The 24,873-nt window shown below is 43.8% G+C and overlaps 1 protein-coding gene across 1 annotated transcript; it reads left to right on the top strand.

Annotated features, from left to right (window-relative positions):
• Positions 1-3,195: 3,195 nt before the first annotated feature.
• Positions 3,196-13,198, top strand: LOC146072405 (uncharacterized). The gene is made up of 3 exons (XM_083179658.1): positions 3,196-3,417; positions 3,518-3,954; positions 12,616-13,198. Exons 2-3 carry the CDS (start codon positions 3,529-3,531, stop codon positions 12,898-12,900), a joined length of 711 nt encoding a protein of 236 aa, XP_083035784.1. The 5' UTR covers positions 3,196-3,417; positions 3,518-3,528; the 3' UTR covers positions 12,901-13,198.
• Positions 13,199-24,873: the final 11,675 nt, after the last annotated feature.

The raw sequence follows: 24,873 nt of genomic DNA, 5'->3' as shown, positions 1-24,873 counted from the left end.
TGCACTCACTAAGATGTGTGAGATTGGATATCCGCTAGCCGGCACTCGCTTCGCAGATCAGCTTCCTCCTGGCCCTGAGGAAGCTGATCTGCGAAGCTCGTGCCGACTAGCGGTGCGCAGGCAGATAGCTAATCATTTATTATTTTTCTTACACTGTATTTTGATTGTCCTACTAGTGTTATGTTCCTGAAGCCCATGTAGAGGCTCCAACCCGCTCACAACTGTGTGCAAGTGCGTACACTTAGGGAGTTATTCAGGTTGATTCGCAACTGTGTGCAAGTGCGTGCACTTAGGGAGTTATTCAGGTTAAACCCCGCCCGTCAAATGACCGCCCCCCTGCCGCCCCCTCAAAGTGCGGCTTCGCCCGAACAGCTGCGAATGGATGTTTTGCTTAAACATCCATTCGCATGGCTCGGGTAACCGCCCACATCTTTCGATGGTCACCGACCTTCAAATGATGTTTAGAGTGCACGCATATATAAGTGACTTTTCAGTTGCGTATATATGCGTGCACGCTGGCGTGGATACGGCCGGGCAGCTGACATCCGGTGATGTCAGCCACCCGCCCCCCACACCCGCGTCACTGCCTCATTTCCATGAGAACGCCCATGGAACGCTAGGCGTTCCCATATGGTAATGGGGCAGCACGGCGCCCCCGCCCATCTCCGGCCCCCCCACGCCGGCATGGGTGCGTGCACCCGGCGACCCGAAAGGTCGCCGTGGGTGCACGCACCATACGCCTGCACATGCGCAGATACCCGCCTGCGCATGCGCAGACGCACAACATCGGTACTGCGTGCGAATGCACGCAGTACCGAACAGATCTGAATCAGGCCCTTAGAGTGTGATATCCAATCTCACACATCTTAGTGCATGCCCTCCCTGGGTTGCGATCCCCCACTGTATTGACACATAGGGACACCCAGAAGCACGTATGAGGGACTGCATGAACGGTCAAGCTAAAAAAACAGGGCATAGCCCAATTCAGGAGTGCCTCTGTTAAATAATAGCAGTGTATACTTTGTTATTATCCGCCTGCACCGTTGCATAGCGAGTTTTGGGGACATAAAGGAGTTATAAGAGGACATCTGACCCACTTATATACGGCACCTAACACAAAAGATCTGGCAGCAATCGCTGCAGAATATTGCAGACCTGCAAAACTCCCACAGATCTGGGTAGCCTACACACTATACAACTAAACTAGGCGTATCAAGAGGATATTGGACCCACTTCTACATGGCACCTGTTAAAAGATTTGTCAGCAGCCAGTGCGGAGTACCTAAGACCCGCGATGTCTGCACAGATCTAGGTAGCCTACACACAGTACAATCAGTGACACCAAACCAATTTATACTATAAAGCTATATCTGCCTGCCACCACAGTTTTCAATGTGTGAACCCCACCTATGTATGTTTTGTGTTGTTTTTAACATTCTTCGCAGCCTTTTAGTAATGATTTAGTACAGGTTAATTTTTAATAACATTCTCTCTGAGGTGCACCTTAAAAAGGACATATCTTTCTTTCCTTTTCATATATTGTCCTAATCCCTGTGTCCAAAGGTAGCACACCCCTGTTGCAAATAGATATCTATATCATTAATTGAACTATTAGAGGGGTCCTTGATCCAATACAGTTATCTTGTGCGATTGACCCAACCCACCTCCCTACAATATAGAATGCCCCCTCTTAGTGCCATATGCATAATTCCCTCTATAGTTAGGTAATGCTTGCCCCTAGTGCAATATACATATTGTCCCCCATAGAGAATAAACGTTCTGCCCCCAGTAGTGCCATATACTAGTAGTGCCATATATGTAATGCCACCCCATAGTGCCATATAAGTTATGTCCCCAGTAGTGCCATATAAGTAATGCCCCCCCCCCCATAGTGCCATATAAGTTATGTCCCCCCGTAGTGCATATACGCAATGTTCCCCATAATGTATATATGTAATGTTCCCTGTAGTGCTATATATGTAATGCCCCCTGTAGTGCCATATACGTAATGCCCCAGGTAATACCACCTCTGCTTCTGCGGAGTTCCTTCTCTGTGGGTAGCTCCGCCCCCTCTGCTGCCAGTAGCTCCACTCCCTCTGCTGCAGGTAGTTCTGTCCCCTTTTCAGCATCCTCTGTCACAGTGCCTTATTCTGGTGCACTCACAGAGGCAAATGCCTTCTCAAATGGACAAAACCATATGCACTGCAGGTGGGGCAGATATAACATGTGCAGATTTTTTTCTTCAAAGTGAGCTCTATATTGCAGTGCAGAAATGAAGCAGTCAGTATTTTCCCTGCACAGAAACAAAATAACTAACCCAAATCTAATTCTCTCTGCACATTACATCTGTCCCACCCGCAGCGCATATGGTTTTGTCCATTTGCAAAGGAATTTGCCTCTGAGAGTGAAGCAGAATAAGGCCCACAGTCACAGGGGGTTGCAAGGAGCTTCTGGCTGCATGCACTGCTGCCTGTCAGACACTGTGACTGGCTCAGCTCGGGCAACAATATGATAGCAGCAGGGAGAATGCCAGCCAGACATTAGGGTGTACCTGGGCACACCAGGATCACCCCATGCGCATGCCTATTCTTAATATACAAGTTGCAGAGAACTGTCCGTTTTTCTATTTAACTTAATGTTAATCTGTATATGAAAAAATGTCCCCCTTCAGTATTAAGCTGGGTACACATACATACAATCGTGTTCCGTTCTGGGTCGGACGGCCGTTCAATTGTATAGGGGTGTACACTGTCCTGTACGAGCGATAAACGTCCAAAAATGGTCTTGTCCGTCCATACTCGGTCGGTCGAAGGTTCATTGCTGTTTAATTTTCATCCGACCGGCCGGGTCCATATCGGAAAAAAAGTGCAGTGTGTACGCACGTTTGATCGATATGCTGGGCGTTCTTGCGACTTTACTGCCAAAGCTGGAATGCCCATGTGGGCATTCCATAGCTGCATGATGTGTTCACCTCTCCCCATGTATAATTAAAGAAATAATAATAATATACATTCACCTATGCTATAAAAACCGGGGAAAGCGTCTACAGTCAGACGGCAGGGTCATCAGGGACAGATACGGCAATCTGCTATAAAGATGGGGTACGCAACTACAGCCAGTTTGCCGTATCTGTCCCTAGTCACCCTGCCGGCTGATGCGTACCCTGTCTTTATAGTGGTTTTCAAATACAGCTGCAAAAGCCAGTTTTGTGATGTGAGAGCAGTACATGGCTCCTTGTAGGCACATTGTTTGTGCCACTGAACACGTGCATGGGCAGGACATTCGAGCGCTATTAACCAATCACACAGTTTTCTCTGACAGGTTTCCTATGCTTGGGACACAAAAGAATCTTCATTCTGGTGGAATACGTGGACGTAAACAGCAGAATACACACTCTTCCTTTCACGCTTTACTTTGGTGAGTACTCAACCACAGTTATGACAAATGCTGTATTGATGTATTGTGTGTATTCTGTGTATCATGAAAGTAATGTCCATTATGTTTTATTTTTGAACAGACATTTCGAGAATGGCAGAGAAGAATGTGGAGTTCATGAAGGAGTTTATTGAGGCCTACAGAGACCAGAATTGTCTCTGGAATAGCAAATGCAGAGATTATTCCAACAGGCAGAAGAGAGCTGTCGCGCTGGGGGAGTTGGTGAGGGTCAGCTTCCCTTATTACCCCATGGCGAACATCGAATGGGTGCGGACAAGGGATTACCAACATGAGGACCGTGTTCAAAAACCAGCTGAACAAGTTCGAGGGGATCCAAAAAATCAGGGGCCGGTACGGACCAAGGGTATGTGCCCAGGCTGTGGTACTACAATCTGCTGGCATTTTACAGTGGACCAAGAGCTGCCAACGGACTCCATCTGCAATTATGCTGCGGCCCAGGCTGCCCCATGCTCCACACCTCAGAACCCTGAACCTGCTGAGGAAACCCTCTCTGGCACAGTAAGTACACAGATTGTACTGGAAAACAGCGAATGTAGTCCCACTGCACAAAAGTGGAAGCAAAGAAGAGGTAAGCAACTATCGACCAGTGAGCCTTACATCAGTAGTAGGGAAATTGATGGAAACACTCTTAAAAGAAAGAGTTGTAGAATATCTCAAAACCAGCAATTTACAGGATCCAAAACAGCATGGGTTTACTGGGGGAAGATCATGTCAAACAAATCTTATTGACTTTTTTGACTGGGTGACTAAAGTAATAGATCAAGGTGGGGCTGTAGATGTAGCTTATCTAGACTTTAGTAAGGCTTTTGACACTGTCCCACATCGCAGACTGTTAAATAAACTTGAAAGCTTGGGATTGGATTCTAAGATAGTTGAATGGATAAGAGCATGGTTGCAGGACAGAAAACAGAGAGTTGTATTAAACGGAGTACAGTCAAAGGAGGGAAAGGTTACAAGTGGAGTACCCCAGGGATCTGTACTTGGACCAGTGCTTTTTAATATCTTTATTGGTGATATTGCAAATGGAATTGAGGGTAAAATGTGCCTTTTTGCAGATGACACAAAGGTATGCAACAGGGTAGACACACCAGGAGGGGTAAAACAAATGATTGATGATCTAGGTAGATTAGAGGAATGGTCAAGAGCATGGCAACTACAGTTTAATGCCAAAAAATGAAAAATCATGCACTTGGGTTGCAAAAATCCAAAGACTAAATATAGTATAAATGACACTATAATGGAAACTACTGAGGAAGAGAGGGATCTAGGTGTCACTATTTCAGGGGACTTAAAGGCAGGTAGGCAATGTAACAAAGCAATGAAGAAGGCAAGTCAGATGCTTCGTTGCATAGGGAGAGGTATCAGCAGTAGAAAGAAAGAAGTAATAATGCCACTGTATAGGTCATTGGTACGACCCCATCTAGAGTATTGTGTTCAGTTCTGGAGGCCATATCTCCAGAAGGATATAAATACATTAGAGACTGTACAAAGAAGGGCAACTAAAATGGTGCATGGCCTACATCACAAAACGTACCAGGAAAGACTAAAAGATCTTAATATGTATACTTTAGAGCAGAGAAGGGAAAGGGGGGACATGATAGAAACTTTCAAATATATCAAGGGTTTTAACAAGGTACAGGTGGGAGACATTCTTCACAGGAAGAGGAGCAGCAGAACACGAGGACATGCACTGAAACTAGAGGGAGGAAGATTCAGGGGAAATTTGAGGAAGAATTACTTCACAGAAAGAGTAGTAGATAAGTGGAATAGCCTCCCATCAGAGGTGGTAGAGGCAAATACAGTAGTACAATTTAAACATGCTTGGGATAGGCATATTGATATCCTTACAAAAAAATAAGGATCAAATATGGTTTGAGGTAACATGTTTAAAAAAGGGGCAGACTAGATGGGCCAAGTGGTTCTTATCTGCCGTCAAATTCTATGTTTCTATGTTTCTATCTATGATTACACATATTTGAAATATTTATTGAGATCACGGATCTGACACTGCGTCGTATTATTATTGATGTCCGTAGTGAACGCAGGGGGGTACAGAGTAACAAACAATATATATAAACTATAGAATAGTACAGTACAGCTTATACATGAAAAAGAATATTATTACAAAGAGTACTAAATGCAGGTACAGCTAACAAATACAATTTGCACATATAAGGGATAACAATTACCGTCAAGAGGAGCAGACATCACGACCGGATAGGGTTTCTTGGGACATGCGTTCTAGATAGGTCACATCTGCGCTCCCAGATCCCAGGGTCAGACTTTATAGCCAGGGGGAGTGGGGACAAGCTGGAATATCATTGGACATTATAACGGGACTGGGCAGGTGATCATTGGTTCTCCAAAACACGGGTACGACTTCCAGTCCATGGGAATCTCGTCAGACCATGCTGGCTTCTTCGTTCAGGTGATGAGGCGAAACTGGAAACCGGTTTGGGCTGGAAATGATCCTTTGTCTCTCTATTCACATGGGTTTATCTGATAACATAGACTAGGTATCTGTAAGGCCATGTATAGTGATTGTTTCACTATATTGACCTCTGCAATTGTTGATGGCAATTGTATCAATGTAAACATGGGAAGATAGGGAACGGGACAGTATACCTATGCACTGATACCCACCAAAATGTTTATTTGATAGGAAGTAATGATAATGCAGCAAATTGGAGACATAGCCCATGATTTAGCGGTAGCCCAAACTGACATAATAAGATTGCAGAAGGAAAATCTCACACTGATCAACAAGCTTGACGATGTCGAAAATAGATCTCGCAGAAATAATTTACGAATAGTGGGAGTCCCTGAATCAGTTAAAGATCAAGATCTTCTGCAGTTTGCTACGATTACTTTGCCATCTCTTCTAGGCATCTCTGAACAATGCAAAGACCTAGTGGTGGAAAGAATTCACCAAATTGGCCCCACAAAGACACATGATAAACGCCCCAGAGTTGTAATCTTCAAATGCCTAAATTACCTGCATAAACAGGCATTCTGGCTGGCCTCCAGGAAAAAGAGTTCTATCATTTGGAACGACAATAAAATTCTATTGTTTCAAGATTTTTCGGTAGAGCTCAGTAGATCAAGGAAAGCCTTCTCTCCAATCTGTACTAAGCTAGTACAAGAAAATAAGAAATTTGCATTATTATACCCTGCAAGATTGCGTATCTTTGAAGGTGACTCCTTCCATGATTTCTCAACTCCTCAGGATGCTGAATCTTTCCTAAAGGAAAAAAAGAAGGGAAGCCTCTCAAGACATTTCTGATCCCTAAAAGCTAAACACTACGGGGGAAATTTACTAAAGGAAATTTGTAAAAAATAGGTGTATTTGTATCCAGAAATACACTTATTTTTGACATTTACTATCCTGAAAATACGGCAATTCGTATTCGTCTTGATGTGCTATCAATACGGATATGAATTACCGTATTTTCAGGATTGTAAATGTCAAAAATAAGTTTATTTCTGGATATAAATACACCTATTTTTTACAAATTTCCTTTAGTAAATTTCCCCCCAAGTTTCTTAATTGGCAACAGTCTACACACATTACAATAAAGAACATCATTTTAACAAATTCAGACCCATGAAAAAAACTTTAAATCACCGGTCGAAATTACAACATGATAAACAACAATAAAAAAAGAGTATAAAAGTACATAGACTTATTTCAGGTAAAAAATATATATAATCTAAAAAAATTTATACAATCCATAGTAAAAGACAACAATTACGATAAACTAGCATCACTAGACAGAATAAAAAACACACACATAGAACTACGGGACATCTACCATACATATAAGTTTTGTGCAAAATAGGCAATAATACATTATTTAATAAGCATACGGAATATCCAATATGCAAACCACTCGCATAAACGTACATATAACAGACGTATGGAAGAAAAAAGAGATAAAGTAGATGTATTAGTAAACATGTTAGAACGAGAATTAATAAAAGACCATGAATGGAAACATTAGAATAAGTATATCTTACTAAAGAGAAAGACTGAAAACAAAACTGGAACAAAGGGGCGGCATTATCATATATCAAATGGAGTCGGCATCTTCCTGCTCAGTGCACGCAACAGGCACCGCGCTATTGAGATGGCGAAGGAGTGTTAACTCAAAGCTACAACGCCACTCAGACCGATACCCGCGCCAGCACTTCAATGCATGAAGGGGGTTATGTCGACTCCCTCATTTAAGCCTCCAGGGAATAGAGTGTTCAACATTTTATATATATATATATATATATATATATAAAATAGGAAAAGGAAGGAGGTGCGCTGGTTTTTCTGGTTTAGGAGTCTTTTTTAAAAACCACTACACCTGAGTGTTTGGGTCTGATCACAGTCACAGTCCTTTCTCAGGGTCTGCTTAAAGGGCACTAGATTCTCAATCTTTCAAAACCGCAGCTTCCAACTGGTTGGGAATCCCTGGATCCAGAGGGATTAAAACAATCTGCAGAAAAAGTACAGAAGGAAGCGCTCCTTAGTGCAACAACGTTTTTATTAAAAGGCAAGCTGCCACTTTGTAAAAGGTTAAACGGTACTTCTGTACTTTCACGGCGCCAGCATGGCGCCGCGCGTCAGAGTCCCCTTGCGGGGCTCACTTCGCTCGCCCATGCTGCGGGCTCGGTGGCTCGCTACGCTCGCCACGCTAATTAAAATCAACTCCATGCCAACATGGATAGTGGAGGTATGAACTATCCATGTTGGCATGGCGTTAACTTAGTTTATTTTACTTAGTTAGTGGCGAGCGTAACCCGGAAGTACGCGCGGCGCCATGCTGGCGCCGTGAAAGTAAAGAAGTACCGGTTAAACGAAATACATATACTCGTACCCCACAATTCATCAGTGTGGGCTTAAGTACCACATGATATATAAAACATCCATAAGGCAAAACGTCACCGTCGGTCTGTGCAGCTGGGGAACCACGCCGGTCCGGATACACTGGATGGACAATTTTTACCAGGATCTTCTGGTCAGCAGTGGCTCTCCCTCTCCCGATCAGTGACAGATTTGAATTTTAGCATCTGGTGAGGCACGCCCAAACGCGTTTCGTCGTCATGGACTTCGTCAGTGGGCCCACTGTCACTGATCGGAAGAGTCATTCCGTCTTAGACCCAATGCTCTTTTGGCAATCAGCCAAAGCAGTTTTGAGAGGATTTATAATCTCATACTGCCAACGCTAGAAATATGCAGGCTCATTCATATATTTCCTTGCAAACAGCATTAACCGATGCTTATGTATCCTTTAAACAAAACCCCTCTCCACACAACAAAACTTTGTACAATGCTGCAAAAACCAAATTTGATAATCTTTTACAGACAATGAGCGACAAACATCTATTCTCAATTGACTATCATTTTCATAAGTTTGGGAACAAGACGGGAAGACTACTGTCTAACCTGCTTAGAGGTACTCACCAGCCGATGATGGTCCATCCTCTAAAACAAGAGGATGGCTCCCTGACCAATGATTCAAAACAAATAGCAAAAATTACGTCATCTTTTTATGAAACCTTATACTCTATAACAGACACTATATCTTCCACAAATCCCCTACCTTCTAACTCTAATCCTTCTATACCCGGCCAAAATTTATTAGAAACAACTCTCTCTAATATCGACTTCCCTCAAATCCCAAGCCAGCTTTCTACCTCTTTATTACTACAATTTCAGAGGAAGAGGTTTCATCCAATATCCATCACATGAAGCCCCTGAAAGCCCCTGGTCCTGATGGATATACAATTGAATTTTATAAAATACTTTGCCCACTTATTGCTAAATATTTAGCCGCAGCTTACAACCACATGATAAGTAATAATAGTTTCCGCCTTTACTTTAATTCTGCTACCATCAAATTAAACCCCAAACCTGGTAGAGACCTCTCATCCCCTAGTTCGTATCGCCCAATCTCTTTATTAAATATAGATTATAAAATTCTAACCAAAATACTTTCAGAGCGTATTAAACATATTCTCCCCTTAATTATCCACCCCGACCAAACTGGTTTTATCTCTGATCGCCATTCTGTAGTAAATGTTCGTAGAGTCCTCTCAGTCATTCAATATATTTCTTCTTCTCCCCCCTCTTCGTGTAATGTGATTCTAGCCTTAGATGCCGAAAAGGCGTTTGATATGATTTTATGGCCCCATCTCTTTCAAACCCTTAAAAACTTTGGTTTCCCTTCACAATTTATTTCATGTATCCAAACTCTATATAATGGTTCATCATCACGGGTACACTGTAATGGCCACCTTTCTGAACCTTTTTTAATTTCCCGAGGCACACGACAGGGATGTCCTCTCTCCCCGCTCCTTTTCGCCATTGTGATTGAGCCTCTAGCCATGGCGATTAGAAGCAACCCTTCCATAAAGGGAATCACAATCAAAGACCAGTCTCTCAAAGTTTCACTCTTTGCGGACGATATGCTGCTCTTTATATCAGATCCAACTAGCAGTGTACCAGTGGTTATGGATTTAATCCACAAATTTGGGAAAATAGCTGGATATAACATCAATATAGACAAATCGGAACTACTCCCCTTAACCCCACTCTCAGACTCTACACTCCAGTCCCCTTTCAAAGTAGCGCACGATAAAATCAAATATCTGGGAATCTATATTCCCTCATCTCTCACCAATCTTTACAAGGATAACTTCAACCCAACGTTAACAAAATTATCCACTTCTATTAATAACTGGCTGAACCTACCACTATCCATTCTAGGCCGCATAGCGGTGATTAAACATATTTTCTTTCCAAAAATCTTTTATTTTATTCAAATGCTCCCTATCTCTCTTTCAAAGGCAGACTTCTCCTTTTTCAATAGAATAATATCCAAATTCATTTGGTCAGGAAAAAAAGCGAGAGTCTCCCTTACTAAGCTTCAACTTCCAAAGCCATTAGGGGGCATGCAAATACTCAATCTTGAATTTTATACAGTCTCCACCTTATTTCATTATATTAGTGACTGGCTCCTAGATACAAATAAATATACTTGTCCCTCTTTAGACCAGGCCCTCCTCAGTCCATATTCTCCTGCCGGCCTTCTTCACTCAGAAACAAAAGATATTCCAACTGAGGTATATCAAAATATAATATTTCACGATACATACTTAGCATGGACTTCCCTGAACAAAAAGATTCACAGAGACCCTCATAGCACCCCATACGCCCCAATATGGGGTAATTCCGCCTTTCCTCCCTCGTTAGACAATCCTTTCTTTATCTCATGGAAAGAGAAGGGGCTCTCAAATATTTCCAAGGTTTTTGACCCTGGCGGCCAGATATCTTCATTCTCTGCTCTTAAGGAAAGATACGACATCTCTTCTAAACAATTTTTTATGTATCTCCAAGTCAGACATTATGCATCCTCTTTAAAGGTTTCCTGTTGCATTTTAAACTCCCCGGATATTATCAACACCTTGTTACGCCTTTCAAATAATACAACATATCGCACTAAAGACTTATACCATCATCTTGTCTCATTGTATTCCAATTACATCTGGTCCACAATCGTTTCTCCGTGGAAATCTACATATCAGGACATTGCAGCCATTACTAACTTGCATAAATCTTTTTCTAAGGCTTATAAACACTTGGAATCGACATATCTTCAAGAAGTGCATTTCCGCTTTCTACATAGAGCTTATATTTCCCCAGCCCAAAGAAAACACTGGGTGCAAGAAGAATCTGGGAAGTGCCAAAAATGTCAACACTCCTCAGCCACTTTCCTACACTGCATTTGGGAATGCGGCAAGATCAAACGTTTCTGGTATAAAATCAGCTCCTATATTAATACCATATTATGTATTAACCATCCACCTTCAATACTACCATACATGTTTCTACATTTTGATTCTTGGAACCTCTCATCGGTGACCTCATCGCCTTCACCTCTTTTGATAAGAATTTTAACCTTGGCTAAGAAGCTCATTCTCATTCATTGGACTGCAAAAACTTCTCCAAGACTTAGTGAGCTTCACCAAAAACTTCTTCGGCTCTTATACTTAGAAAGAAGATCACTTACTCAACCCTATGATGACAAGAAAGCCCGAAGATTCTACTTTATGTGGGAGACATTTATATTATCCTTACCTACAACCTTGAAAGATGATATCTTGAAACATTTCATAAATGCACATTGGCTTTCTTCTTCTTCTCAATGAGTACTACCTACCCTTCTTTCTCAATATCTGGCATGGACTTTTAAACATTCCAAGGTTACATTGGGAAATGTCATTACTCTTTCACTGAAATGCTAAGTACTAACCTTTTTGTCATTATATATTAATGTGAACAATCGTTACTTTCTGTTAAACCGTCTCTCAACACATTCCCAAAATACTCACTTCTCTCCATACTCTTCTCTTCCATTCATATATTTATGCTGCTCATTTCTGAACACTTTGTTGTTTTACCTCTCCCTCATTCTCTCTTCTTACTCTCTTCCCTTTTCTTTCTTTTTTCCCTCTTCCCCTCTCCCCCCGCAACATATACCCCTACCCCCATATCTTTTTCTTTTCTTCTTTCATTCCTCTTCTTTTCCCTTAGCTATAATCTCTATGGATTAATTCCATTATTTCTCATATACATCTGTTCTTTCCATTTCTTTTCTCATGCTCTGTTACCCCTTCATATTTACCATTGTTAAGCTACAGTTCCTACTCTTGGTTTGTTTATTATACATATTATTCGAATCCTGTATAATATCTCAATTTCTCGGTTTGTAGTGAGTGAACTGCCTCTTTTTGGTTATAACATTTTTACAGCATGAAGGGAATGTTCATTATGTTTCATAACCAGTATGTCTTATATTATAATATTTCACTATAACATTCAATAAAATATATAAAAAAATAAAATAAAAAAGTCATATTTGGCATTGGTAATAGCCATTAAAACAATGCTAATGAAGCCCTTATAATTATAGAAAAAAGAGCCACTATTAGCATGATTCGGATATGCTTTCCATCGATGGCACCACCGCAATTGGGGAAATTCCAAAGATCTTTGAAATTTTGGGCAATAGCTTGCCACTCCTCAGTAGTCGTAGGGAACTAAAATATAGAAGTAAAGAGGTTTTACAAAACAAATCAGTGATTTTGTTGTTACATTATGTTTTACAGCCTTCTCTATTTGCGGAAGAGCAGTGTTCACCGACACTGAATGTGCCCTCACAGCTGCCTTCACCCCTCCTCTGCTCTACGCCTACACCCACAACCAGCACTCAGCAAGCCAGGCCGCAGCCTGAAGGTCCACCAAGGAGAGGCAGTAAAAGGCCAAGGCAGACACCAGATACATCTGAGGTGATGACTCGCCAGATTCTGGGGTCTGCCAATCGGCTCATGGTATTGGATGAAGATGAGGAGGACAACGTGGGGAACAACGTTGCAAAAAACTGCGGAAACTAGATCCTGCAACAAGGGCAGAGGCTGAAAGGATCATCAATGACACCCTGTACCGGGCCAGTGTCTGGACCCTTACCCGATAAACCCGGCTCACAGATGACCCCCCCTATGCCATTCCAACCCATCAACCCTGCCCCAGTACCACACCGCCAAATGTACCAGCCAGGTCATTATCCCCACTATCCGCAGTACCACACTTCAGGACAACCATGGCAGCAACATGGAATCATGGAAACACCATCTCCCTCCCAAGCAGTTAATTTGATTTGGTTTATAGTTGTTTTTCTATATTTATTATAAAGTTTTTATAGTTATGTCTCAAAGTTTGTCAAGTTTATAATAAAAGATGTTACGTTAAAAATATTATTTGGTGTTAGTGTCTAAAATCCAGCAGGTTGTCTAGGGACAGACATACAGGTGGTAAACGTCTATTTTAGTCAGCCGGCAGGGTGTCTAGGGACAGACATACGGGTGGTAAGCGTCTATTTTAGTCAGCCGGCAGGGTGTCTAGGGACAGACATACGGGTGGTAAGCGTCTATTTTAGTCAGCCGGCAGGGTGTCTAGGGACAGACATATACGGGTGGTAAGCATCTATTTTAGTCAGCCGGCAGGGTGTCTAGGGACAGACATACGGGTGGTAAGCGTCTATTTTGGTCAGATGGCAGGGTGTCTAGGGACAGAAATACGGGTGGTAAGCGTCTATTTTAGTCAGCCGGCAGGGTGTCTAGGGACAGACATACGGGTGGTAAGCGTCTATTTTAGTCAGACGGCAGGGTGTCTAGGGACAGAAATACGGGTGGTAAGCGTCTATTTTAGTCAGCCGGCAGGGTGTCTAGGGACAGACATATGGGTGGTAAGCGTCTATTTTAGTCAGCCGGCAGGGTGTCTAGGGACAGACATATGGATGGTAAGCGTCTATTTTAGTCAGTCGGCAGGGTGTCTAGGGACAGACATACAGGTGGTAAGCGTCTATTTTAGTCAGCCGGCAGGGTGTCTAGGGACAGACATATGGGTGGTAAGCATCTATTTTAGTCAGCCGGCAGGGTGTCTAGGGACAGACATACAGGTGGTAAGCGTCTATTTTAGTCAGCCGGCAGGGTGACTATGGTCAGATACGGGGTGCATGTATATTATTTGGCATATATTTACCTTCATGTATTGCTCCTGTAGAACTTGGATGATGACATCACAGGTCTCAGGTATTATTAATCCCAGAGCTTGAGAGGATATAGCAGTGCTGTACCTCAGATCCGAAAGGGTCCTCCCAGTAGCCAGGAAATGTTGCTCTATGAAGGTAGGGTCATCCATACGTAGATAATTCCGGAAGTCATCAGGGTTTTTCTCCCGTATCTCCTGTACCAATGGCATATGGGAGAAGGTGTCTTGCCGCAGAAGCCAGTCTCTAGTCCAGCAGCTGCAATTCTTGCTCCTCTTTTTTTTTTTATAGACTGCAATGCTGCGGCCATAGCAGCAAGAATGCAAGCACAAACCTTTCTTTTCCTCAAGATCATGATGAAAGTGGAGGAAAACAAATGGAACAAATGAACGTACGTGTTCTCTGCACAGCCAGCACTGATTTTGTTTAGGTTTTGTCCTCACGCCTCTTTGTTTTGGTATGCTCTTAACTCGAGAGAGTGTACAGTGGTACAATCGTTTTCTTGCGACCATTTGGACGTCGCAAGTAAAATTGTACAGGTGTGTATGCGCGTATCGGCTGTTGTTTGTGGACCGTCCGGCGCGTCTACGGTCAGTCAAACGGTCGCAAGAAAACAGGGATTGTATAGATGTGTACCCAGCTTTAGAGACAAAAACTCCTTAAGAATGTCCATTGTTTCCCATTGAAATCAATATTAAAAGGATGTAAAACAATACTCTATTAGTATAGAACTAGTTGACTACACCTGTGTTTCTACAATGCTGGGAGCTTGCAGTATGCCCATGCGGACCGTGGTGCGGATGCAGGGTGTGGATGCAGGGTGCGGGTGTGAGTAAGCGCAGCACTAGTGCGGGCCGCATCCCCCTAGTGATGCCACTGGATATTGCAGTGAACCTTGTGATAACACTATCTAGGGGTAGCGATATTAACACAGGGATTACTGCAGTGTGTTTTTCACTTTTTTTTATTTTATTTTTTTTAGTAAATTTGACCAGATCACATTTCCCAATATAAAAAATGCTATCTGATTATTAAAACAAAAAGTGAATTAAGGGGTTTGGTGCAGTTTTTCCACAAAAACTGCTCCTAAAGCCTTTAAATCATACTTGCTGATATTCCAGCTGCCCCCTCCAGTAGGAAGCAGCCACATTTGCATGGCAGGTGCGTGGAGCAGCATATCTAGGGCAGTGAAGCCGTGTTGGGGCAGAGTTGGGGGGGGGGGGGGGGGGGCGGTGTTTCCACAAAATCACATTATTGCAAACCTGCCACGATTACATGCATCTTGAAGAATGGGGTGGCAATGCCAAAATGCACTGCAGATCACATCATCAGAGTGTGTGGGCTGTGGGAGAATTGTGTGCAAGCAATGTTAATAGATGGACCCTTAATGTGCAGGTGTACAGTATGGTATACAGTCATTAGGTTGACACAGCAAAGGTGTCATGCATTGGGTCAACCAGTGAAGGTCGACATGACAGGTCGACACCTGAAATAGGTCAATATGCCTAAAGTTGACATGGATGGAAGGATGACACAAGCATTAGGTCGACAGTCAAAAGGTCGACATGGGGTTTTCACTTTTATTTTGAGCCGACATGTGCCCATAGGTGGTATTTCATGCCCTACCATCCACTGGGGCTTGGAGGGAGAATAGAATAGTGTGCCAAGAGTACCGAGGCACCTCGCCTAAAGCATGGCGAGTGCAGCGAGGCGGGTTAGTTAGACTCTTGTGAACCTCTACAATTATTGAGGACACTTACCTTAAATATAGTGTACATTTTTTTCTGGTAACGCTAGGAGTATTGATACCTGTTGTATTTGTATTCCTTATTCTGGTTCACTCTTAGAGGCCAATTCCTTCTGAAATGGACAAAACCATGTGCACTGCAGGTGGGGCAGATATAACATGTGCAGATAGAATTTGATTTGGGTGGGGGTTTTCTTCAAAGTGAGATCTATATTGCAGTGTAAAAATTAAGCAGACAGTATTTCCCCGCACAGAAACAAAATGTGAAGTGTGAAGTCACAGGGACTCCTTGCTAGAGACCGGAAGAGACTCACCCCTATATAACATAGCCGCATCACTTTCTCTCTCACCACCTTATGGGCGAGATTTAGTGAAATTAGATATTTTTTGTCCTAAATCACCCTATATCGTACTTTTAAAAAATCGCACTTTTGCTGTGAATTCGCATATTTAATGAGATACGAATTTGCGGCACAAAAGTGCGATAAAGTGCGATATAGTGCGATTTGTAGTCATGAAAATGTGCGATTTTCAGTCACGGAAATGTGCGATTTTGTGTATAAAAAGAGTGGGGGAAAAAACGGCGTGGGGTCCCCACTCTTGAGCATAACCAGCCCCGGGCTCAAAGAGCCGGTCCGGTTTCATAAAATCACGGGGCTGAACAAATAGGATTTTATTAAACCAGCACCAGGCTCAAGGGTCGGTCCTGGTTCCCAAAATACGGGGGACAAAATGAGTAGGGGTCCCCTGTATTTCAAGAACCAGCACCGGGCCCAACCAGCCAGCAGGGTGATGCCACAGCCGGGGGAAGACTTTTTATACAAGTCCCCCCGGCCAAAGAATTCACCCCCTGACCGGTCAGCATGGGCAGGGGTCCTGGGGGAGTGGGGACCCCCCAAAGAAGGGGTCCCCCCTCTAGAACCTACCTTCCCATGCTGAAGCCCGGGGCTGTCCTCGATGCCCCTGGGCATTGAGCTGATAATTGGTGTAAAAAGATAGAAAAACTATTGTATACTGCTGTGGAACTATAAGTCCCAGCAAGCCTGCACCACATGCAGGGACTTGGAGAACCACAAGTCCCAGCATGTGGGCAATAAAGGGCCCGCTGAGACTTGTAGTCCCACAGTGGCACAAATAGTTAAATAAATAAATACACACACTTACAGTAAAACTTTATTACATACGGAGCTCATTCATCCAATACTCACCTATTTTGACACAAAGCATCGGTCCCCTTCTCCAGTAGAATCCACTGGGGTACCTGTGGAGAGAAAACATACTCACCGGACATCTTCAGCTCTTCTCCGGGAGCCCTGCAGCACTGTAATCACGGTCCGGTGTTCTGTTTACATCTGGGGCTCCGCGCCCAGACCGGGACTTAGGCCCGCCCACCAGCCAATGATGGTCCGGCATGGGGGTTGTCCCGGTCCATCATTGGCAATTCGCATTTCATTAAGTTGGTGATTTCTGAAAAAAGTGCGATTTCAGACGTTTTTGCGCAACAAATCGGCAAAAACAGAAAATCACTTCCTATTAAATGTCACCCTATGTGTCTAGAGTGTACTCCCAGCAGTGGGGTCAAATCCAACAGCTTTACAGCAGTATAGTCACCATAGTTTAGGCACCATCAGACTATTTCACCTGCCTATTTGCCCTATATGCCTATACATCATAGAATACATACAAATTGAACTTCATTATTAACAAGCCCACGGCAAAGATACAGTTAATGAAACGGACATTTCATCCATTCATCTATACTGCTTCAGTTATTTATCATATTCACTTTTTCAATAACTGGCTCCCCGCATGCCATTGGACAGAGCACCTACCAATCAAAGTGGGTAGAGTAATAATGGAATGAAATTGTTTCCTTCTGTTTTTTTCTCTTCAAATATATTTTTTTTTTCCTGGACATTGATTATGGCTACTCAGGGAGTGATACCAATCGAATGATTAAATTGTGCATTATTATCTAATTGTTTTTACTTATATATTTTTATTGCTATTATAGTGTAAATAAATTGTTTATTTTTAATTAAAATGTATTATGTGAACAATTAAATGCGCTCCCTAAATTATTTTGAATAATTGCAATACTGTTTTTCTTTAAGAATCTTGTTATTTGGGAGCTGCCATATATAATATTAGCTGTGTTAATATAAATTTACCAGCTATCCACATTGCGCCTGATAATTTTAGTATAGCATCACCTAATAGCTGTTTTAATCACTGTCCAGTCAAGCAGTACTACTGTAGGTCCACTGAAAGATGTTGTTAATTTGTTAAATCATACGTCCCAACAAGACCCATTCCAGTAAGAACACAATGCTCTGCTTCTGGACTTCCCTCTTAGATTATGATTGCCATCACCTGCTTTAAACAGGTTCATTGATAAGGCAGGTTTTTCCCCACAGGTGATGGTAATCATAAATTAAGAGGAATGTACAGTAACAGAGCATTCTGTCCCTCCTGGATAGGGTCATGTTGGGAGATATGGTTACATGATGTTAGTAGTTCTGAGACAAAAACTGTGGTCTGGCCAGAACGACACAGGTAGCTTATTTTTGGAACCGAGACTGGTCCAAGGGTCCTGTGCTGGCTTTTTAAATATGGGGGAACCCCACAAATTTTTCCCCCTGTTTTTGGGAAAGCAAGACTGGCTCAATGAGCCCAGAGCTGGTTTTGTTTAGGGGGGGACTACACAGCATTTATATTTTTACACAGATTCGCACACTCTCGGGAAGATGGTTAGCTACTGGAGGATATTACTGGAGGATATTAACCCCAAGTTTCTGAGAACTTCGCAAGGCTAACGGCAAGCATTTAAACCCATGGTGGGTCTGAATTAACGTGTCCATTATAGTCTATGGGAAAAATGTGTTCATTTTGTACCCTGATGCCTCCAATTCTAGGTGTCAAGACCAGTATCATATGAAAGAGGAGACTCTTGGCTTTTAGGCAGACTAGTTTATGTAACACCATGAAGGGAGGCGGCAAGCAACCGTGGGTGGGGTCCTAACAGCACCTGTCAACTTCACAGCCTTCATCCACCGCCACCGGACATCTCAGCACAGCGGGCACCCACTGACCAGCTAGCCAGGAACCACTGGAGCGGGAAGCCGCCTGAGGTACACAAGCTGATGCCGCTGTCAGTTTTTGCTAGTTGGCACCCCCTTCCCCGGCTGCACGCTAGCCTGCCCTGTAAGCTTACTGATTGGGATGCTGGTTGTCAGTATACCTCCGCTAGCAATCTGATCTATTCAACGTTCTGCATGCCGGCATTGGTATACTGAACACTGGGATGCTATTATTCCCATAAAAATATCACAGCCAATTTATTATTATGATGATGTTCTTTCTGCATTGTACTGTATGTCATAGTACTATGCAGTGGTCCTTGATGTAATTACTACATCACTAATAACCAGATCTGACACTGGTTTTCAAAACGATTCCAACACAGATTTTCGGTCACAGTTTCAACCTGGGTCAGACCCTCTTTACATGGGATGCGGTCATGAGGCAGGACCCATAGTCTAATATTTTTGGTAGAGAGCCATACTCTATCACCCACTTTAAGACTTGGAACTACACGTTTGTAGCGATCAGCAAACTTCTAATAATGTTGAGAGGCTTTACTAAGAGAAGCGTGGATGTTTCGAGAAATATTGAAGAGAAGAATTCACTACAGGCTAATCGAAGACGGGAAGACTTTGAAACTCTGGAATACGTTTGCGACTATAGACAATGAAAAACTGTGTCTTTTCAGTAGAAAAATAATAGTAATTATTATGTGCACAATCTGCCCAGGGCAACAGTTCTTTCCAATTAATAATAATAATAATAATAATAATAATAATAATAAAAATAATGATTGTGTCTATTATTGTGAGGCATGGAAAGCAATATGAGAGGCACTGTGGCTTGATATATATAAATGAGGCTGTTTAGAAACATGGCACCCGGAACTTAGTATGAGGCTTAGATAACAAAACAACAGTAACAGGAGAGAGGCTTGGTTCCGAACATAACAAAAGTAATGGACCTGTATTTGATTGGTGATTGAGAACGCCACTGCATATAAATATGGGCAGGGGAAAAGAGGCTTGGAGTGCAAATGCGGAAGTAAATCCAAACAAACGGAGTGGATATAAAAATAGAGGCAGAGAGGGGTCCATCTGAGGAAGCTGCTGACTAATGCTTCAGGTGGAGAAACGCGTATTTGGATCCCCATGCAGTCTGGTATTACCAATTGTGTACCAGAGAGCAGTCTCCTTAAATTGAGCTATATGGGACTGATTATTGTGGACACCAGCACCTGGAGCCTATCCCTGCAATAAGGGACGATTGGACTCTATTAAAGAGGATAAACATCCATTGCTGTGAGAAAGAAATTGTGTCCAATTTACACCCATAAGGAGATCTTTATGCCAATAAATGGGACTGGTAAATATAATCAACTCTATTGCCTCAATATAACATCAAGTAATAGAGACACTCTATATCAGCCATATAAGCTTCATAAAAAGGACATTGCAGTATTGCCTTGATTCATGTGTTATATGTTTTTTGTCTTGTATGTATATTGAGTGCACTAATGTATATGTAATTATGTATTACCTGCTTTTTTATTAAAATAAAGTAATACCTTTTTAAACTGTACTGCATGTTTTTATATGAGTGAAGCAGTGCCACCTAGAGGTGTCAACATATTATTGTTGTCACCACCCCATACATTTTTTTTCACCATACAGAGGTACACAATTCCTCTGAATAGGGGGCTACAGCTATACTCAAAGCAAACTAAAATATACCACCAGAGTAGAACCAGTGCTACTGTGTGGCTTATAGTCACTCCCCCTCTTCTTTCCAATTATCTTGAGAAGAAGACAAATATAAACAAAATAAGGATTCCAAGTCCTGGTTGACTCTCTCTGTCTGGCCATTGGTCTGTGGATGGGGTGCCGGACGGGACTCAGACAGACGGGATCCCGACAGTCATTTACCCGTTGTCAAAACGACGACAGCCGGGTGCCCGACGGCCACCCGCTATTTTCCCTCGTGGGGGTCCACGACCCCGATAGAGGGAGAATAGAATAGGTGGCTCGCGCAGCGAGCCACCATGCCCGCAAGGGGATTTTTTGCGCTCGGCATGCTGTCTGAGTGAGTACAGGCAGTCGGGATCCCAACAACGGGTGTTAGGCGCCGTGGGAGCGCTTCTGGAAGGACAGAGCGGCATGTACGCTTTGCCGCCTGTCCTTCCGGCTCTGACGTCCGGTTGCCTAGCAACCAGGGACGCCGGAGGACGCAGCGTCGGAGCGTGACGCCCGTCCTCCCTCCTCACGTCTCTCAGCGCCTGAGACGCGGCAGCGCCGTTGCTTAGCAATGGCAGACGCTGCTAGGCAGAGAGGAAAAGCCGCGAAATTCAACAGGCCGCAGGTGTCAGAAAGGACTCGTTATGACAGGCGGGACTCAGGCCTCCATTCTCATTGGCTCCTAGCCTTCTTATCTAGGAAGCCAGCCCTGCAGTCCTCGTCGGTGATAGCTCCTGTTTGGACCTATCTGTCTGCTGCTCTCCGGTCCGTTTCCCTGCTGTTCCCAGCGGCTCCTTCATGGTCTCCTCTTCCATTGGTTCCTCCTGTGTCGTGAGTTGCCCCTTTGGGGTAGTTTCATTCACACCTTCTTTATTGTCATTACCTCACTCATTACCTGTGTTCTCTGTCTGCCGCATTGGCAGGTCATTTATGTTGTTAAGGTCCATTGCTTCCCACTCATTCTCTCCCCTTGTCTCCCAGTTTTTCTGGGGTTTTCCAGTCCCTCCTGCTCTTTGTATACTTTGGTATTGTGTCTTATATTTTGTATGGTTCCCTGGGCGACGGTTGTCGCGGGTTGTGGCGACCAGGTCGCGGGCGCTTAGTTGCGTTAGCCAGGGCCCGGCAAGTCGCCGTTTGTTAATTTCAGTTAGGCCCCTCAGTCAGCTTTCCTCTTGACCGTACCCTAGGGGGGTCCCCGGCTCCTTGTCCTCTCATAACACCTGGCTGCACCGGAGCTTGGGTGGGCTTAACCTACCCATTCAAACGTGGCGGCTACAGGCGAAGCCTAGTAACACCTGCAGGAGTCGGTCACCCAGCCTGGGGGGTACAACAGAGGTAGTATAGGGTTTGGCCGTGGCTGTCCTAAACAGCAGTCCCGGCGGTGGGGTCACACCCGAAACCTAACATTATCACCGGCCATACAAAAAAAAAAAAAAAAAAAGATTTTTTTTTTCCCTCTCTCCCTTCCCCTTTCTTATTCTCCCGTTTTTTCTGGACAGATAGCATTTTGGGTGTGTATATCTTTGTTGTCTCTGGTGTGGATCTGTTATTAAGATGAATCCCACTCCTGAGGGTCAGGCTCAGGCATTTGCCAGTCAATTACAAGGTTTAACGCAGATGGTTCAAAATTTATCTCTCAGGATGAAAACCCAGGAGGAGGGTGTACGAGGAAATCCGCCGGTTCTGGTAGAACCCAAAATTAATCTTCCAGACCGGTTTTCGGGTAACCGGAAGGATTTCTTTAGTTTTAGAGAAAGCTGTAAGCTTTATTTCAAGCTGCGACCACGGTCATCCGGCTCTGAATTACAGCAAGTTGGTTTAATTATGTCTTTGCTTCAGGGGGATCCCCAGACTTGGGCTTTTGGGTTAAAATCCGATAATCCCGCCTTAGCGTCGGTGGATGCTTTCTTTAAATCATTAGGACTTCTATATGATGACCCTGATAGAGAGGCGTCTGCCGAGAGTCATCTGCGCTCTCTTAGGCAGGGCCGGAACCCTGCAGAAGCATATTGCACAGAATTCCGACGGTGGTCGAATGACTGTGGCTGGAATGACCCGGCATTACGTAGCCAATTCAGGCTAGGGCTTTCTGAAGCCATTAAAGATAGCCTTATCCAGTATCCCGTCCCGGGATCCCTTGATAAACTCATGGAGTTATCGATTAAAATTGATCGGCGTCTTAGGGAACGCAGGTCTGAGAGAGGACCTAGTTTGAGGCCTACTTCCCTCGGCTTTGTACCCTCAGAGGACGAAGAAGAACCAATGCAAATTGGTGCTTACCGCATCACCTCAGATGAGAGAGCTCGCCGGATGAATGCCGGTTTATGCATTTATTGCGGGAGCAAAGGGCATTTCCTTCGCGCTTGTCCCAATAAGTCGGGAAACGCCAAAACCAAGTGAATGCAGAGGGGATTCACTTTGGTTCTCTTCTTATTTCCCCTCACAATGCATTATTAGTCCCTACTGAGATTCAGGGTATAGAGGTGAAGATGTCAGTTACTGCATTTATTGATAGCGGGGCAGCTGGGAATTTTCTAGATATTCAGCTGGCTGAAAGACTGGCCATCCCCCTGCTCCCTCTGAAAAAACCTGTAATAATGCGAGGCCTGGACGGCAGCCCGTTGGTCAACTGAGTGGTCCGCCATCAGACCCCGCCAGTTTCCCTACGTGTGGGCATTTTTCATACAGAAAAAATTTCTTTCTTTCTTATCTCATGCGCCACTGTGCCGATCGTTCTGGGTCACCCCTGGCTCCGGGTTCATAACCCACAGATTGACTGGCAGGCAGGGGAAATAACTCGTTGGAGTAATCATTGCTCCAGTCATTGCCTAGGGCAGCCTATACTCGGGGCAATGGTTTCCGTGGAGGGGATTCCAGCGGCCTACGCTGACTTCCAGGATGTCTTTTCTAAAGGCGAAGCTGAGGTCTTACCCCCTCATCGCACATACGATTGCGCCATTGAGCTAATTCCCAAGGCACAATTTCCCAAAGCCAGACTTTATTCCTTGTCTGGACCTGAGACGCAGTCCATGAATACCTATATTCAAGAAAATTTGGCTAAAGGCTTTATTCGGCCCTCAAAGTCTCCCTTAAGTGCAGGGTTCTTTTTTGTTTCCAAAAAGGATGGCTCCTTAAGACCCTGTATAGATTACAGGGCACTCAACAAGATAACGGTAAAAAACACGTATCCATTACCATTAATATCTGTGTTGTTTGACCAGCTTTGCACCGCTAAGATCTTTTCTAAGATCGACCTGCGCGGTGCCTACAACCTTGTCCGCATAAAAGCGGGAGACGAATGGAAGACTGCCTTTAGTACCCAAACAGGGCACTACGAATATCTCGTAATGCCATTCGGCTTGTCCAACGCACCAGCGGTCTTCCAAGATTTCATCAATGACATCCTTAGAGATTTCTTGGGAGTCTTCGCTGTGGTCTATTTAGACGACATTTTGATCTACTCCAGCTCGTTGGAAGAACATCGCCATCAGGTCAGGTTAATTCTTCAAAGGCTTAGAGAACATCGTCTCTTTGCTAAGCCTGAGAAGTGCGAATTCGAAGTTACTAAGGTATCCTTTTTAGGATACGTGATTTCCTCGGAAGGCTTTTATATGGAACCCAAAAAACTGCAAGCAGTTTTAGATTGGGTCAAGCCCACGACCCTTAAAGCTGTCCAAAGATTTTTAGGGTTTGCAAATTACTATAGGCGGTTTATCCGCTCTTTTTCTGATGTGGTAGCTCCCATCGTGGCGCTCACAAAAAAGGAAGCAGATCCATCCCAGTGGCCTCCCCAGGCAGAAGAGGCATTCCGGGCCTTAAAACAAGCTTTTGTGTCCGCTCCCATTTTAAGACATCCCGATCCCCAACTACCGTTTGTCGTTGAAGTCGACGCTTCTGAGGTAGGGGCAGGGGCAGTCCTGTCTCAACAGGATCCTGAGTCCTTATTTTTTTTTCCTTGCGCCTACATGTCTCGAAAATTCTCTACTGCAGAGATGAACTATGACGTCGGGAACCGGGAATTGTTGGCCATAAAATGGGCATTCGAAGAATGGAGGCATTGGTTGGAAGGGGCCAACCATCAGATTCTGGTTATCACAGACCACAAAAATTTACAATACCTGGAATCAGCAAAGCGTCTGAATGCCCGACAAGCCCGGTGGGCATTATTCTTTACACGTTTTAACTTTATTATCTCTTACCGTCCCGGGTCTAAAAATGTAAGAGCAGACGCATTGTCTCGGAGTTTCTTACCCAA

The sequence above is a fragment of the Crinia signifera genome, chromosome 4, assembly GCF_055691185.1.
Source record: "Crinia signifera chromosome 4, ASM5569118v1, whole genome shotgun sequence".
Taxonomy (NCBI): domain Eukaryota; kingdom Metazoa; phylum Chordata; class Amphibia; order Anura; family Myobatrachidae; genus Crinia; species Crinia signifera.
Note: the sequence above shows the minus strand (reverse complement) of the source record. Positions and strands in the feature narration are given on the sequence as shown.

What these genes read in the sequence shown, in the direction of transcription:
- LOC146072405 (XM_083179658.1), top strand. Translation starts at nt 3,529, where the DNA reads ATGGCAGAGAAGAATGTGGAGTTCATGAAGGAGTTTATTGAGGCCTAC. An exon ending in AGGAAACCCTCTCTGGCACA is followed by an intron (nt 3,955 to 12,615) that starts GTAAGTACACAG and finishes TATGTTTTACAG; the next exon opens with CCTTCTCTATTTGCGGAAGA.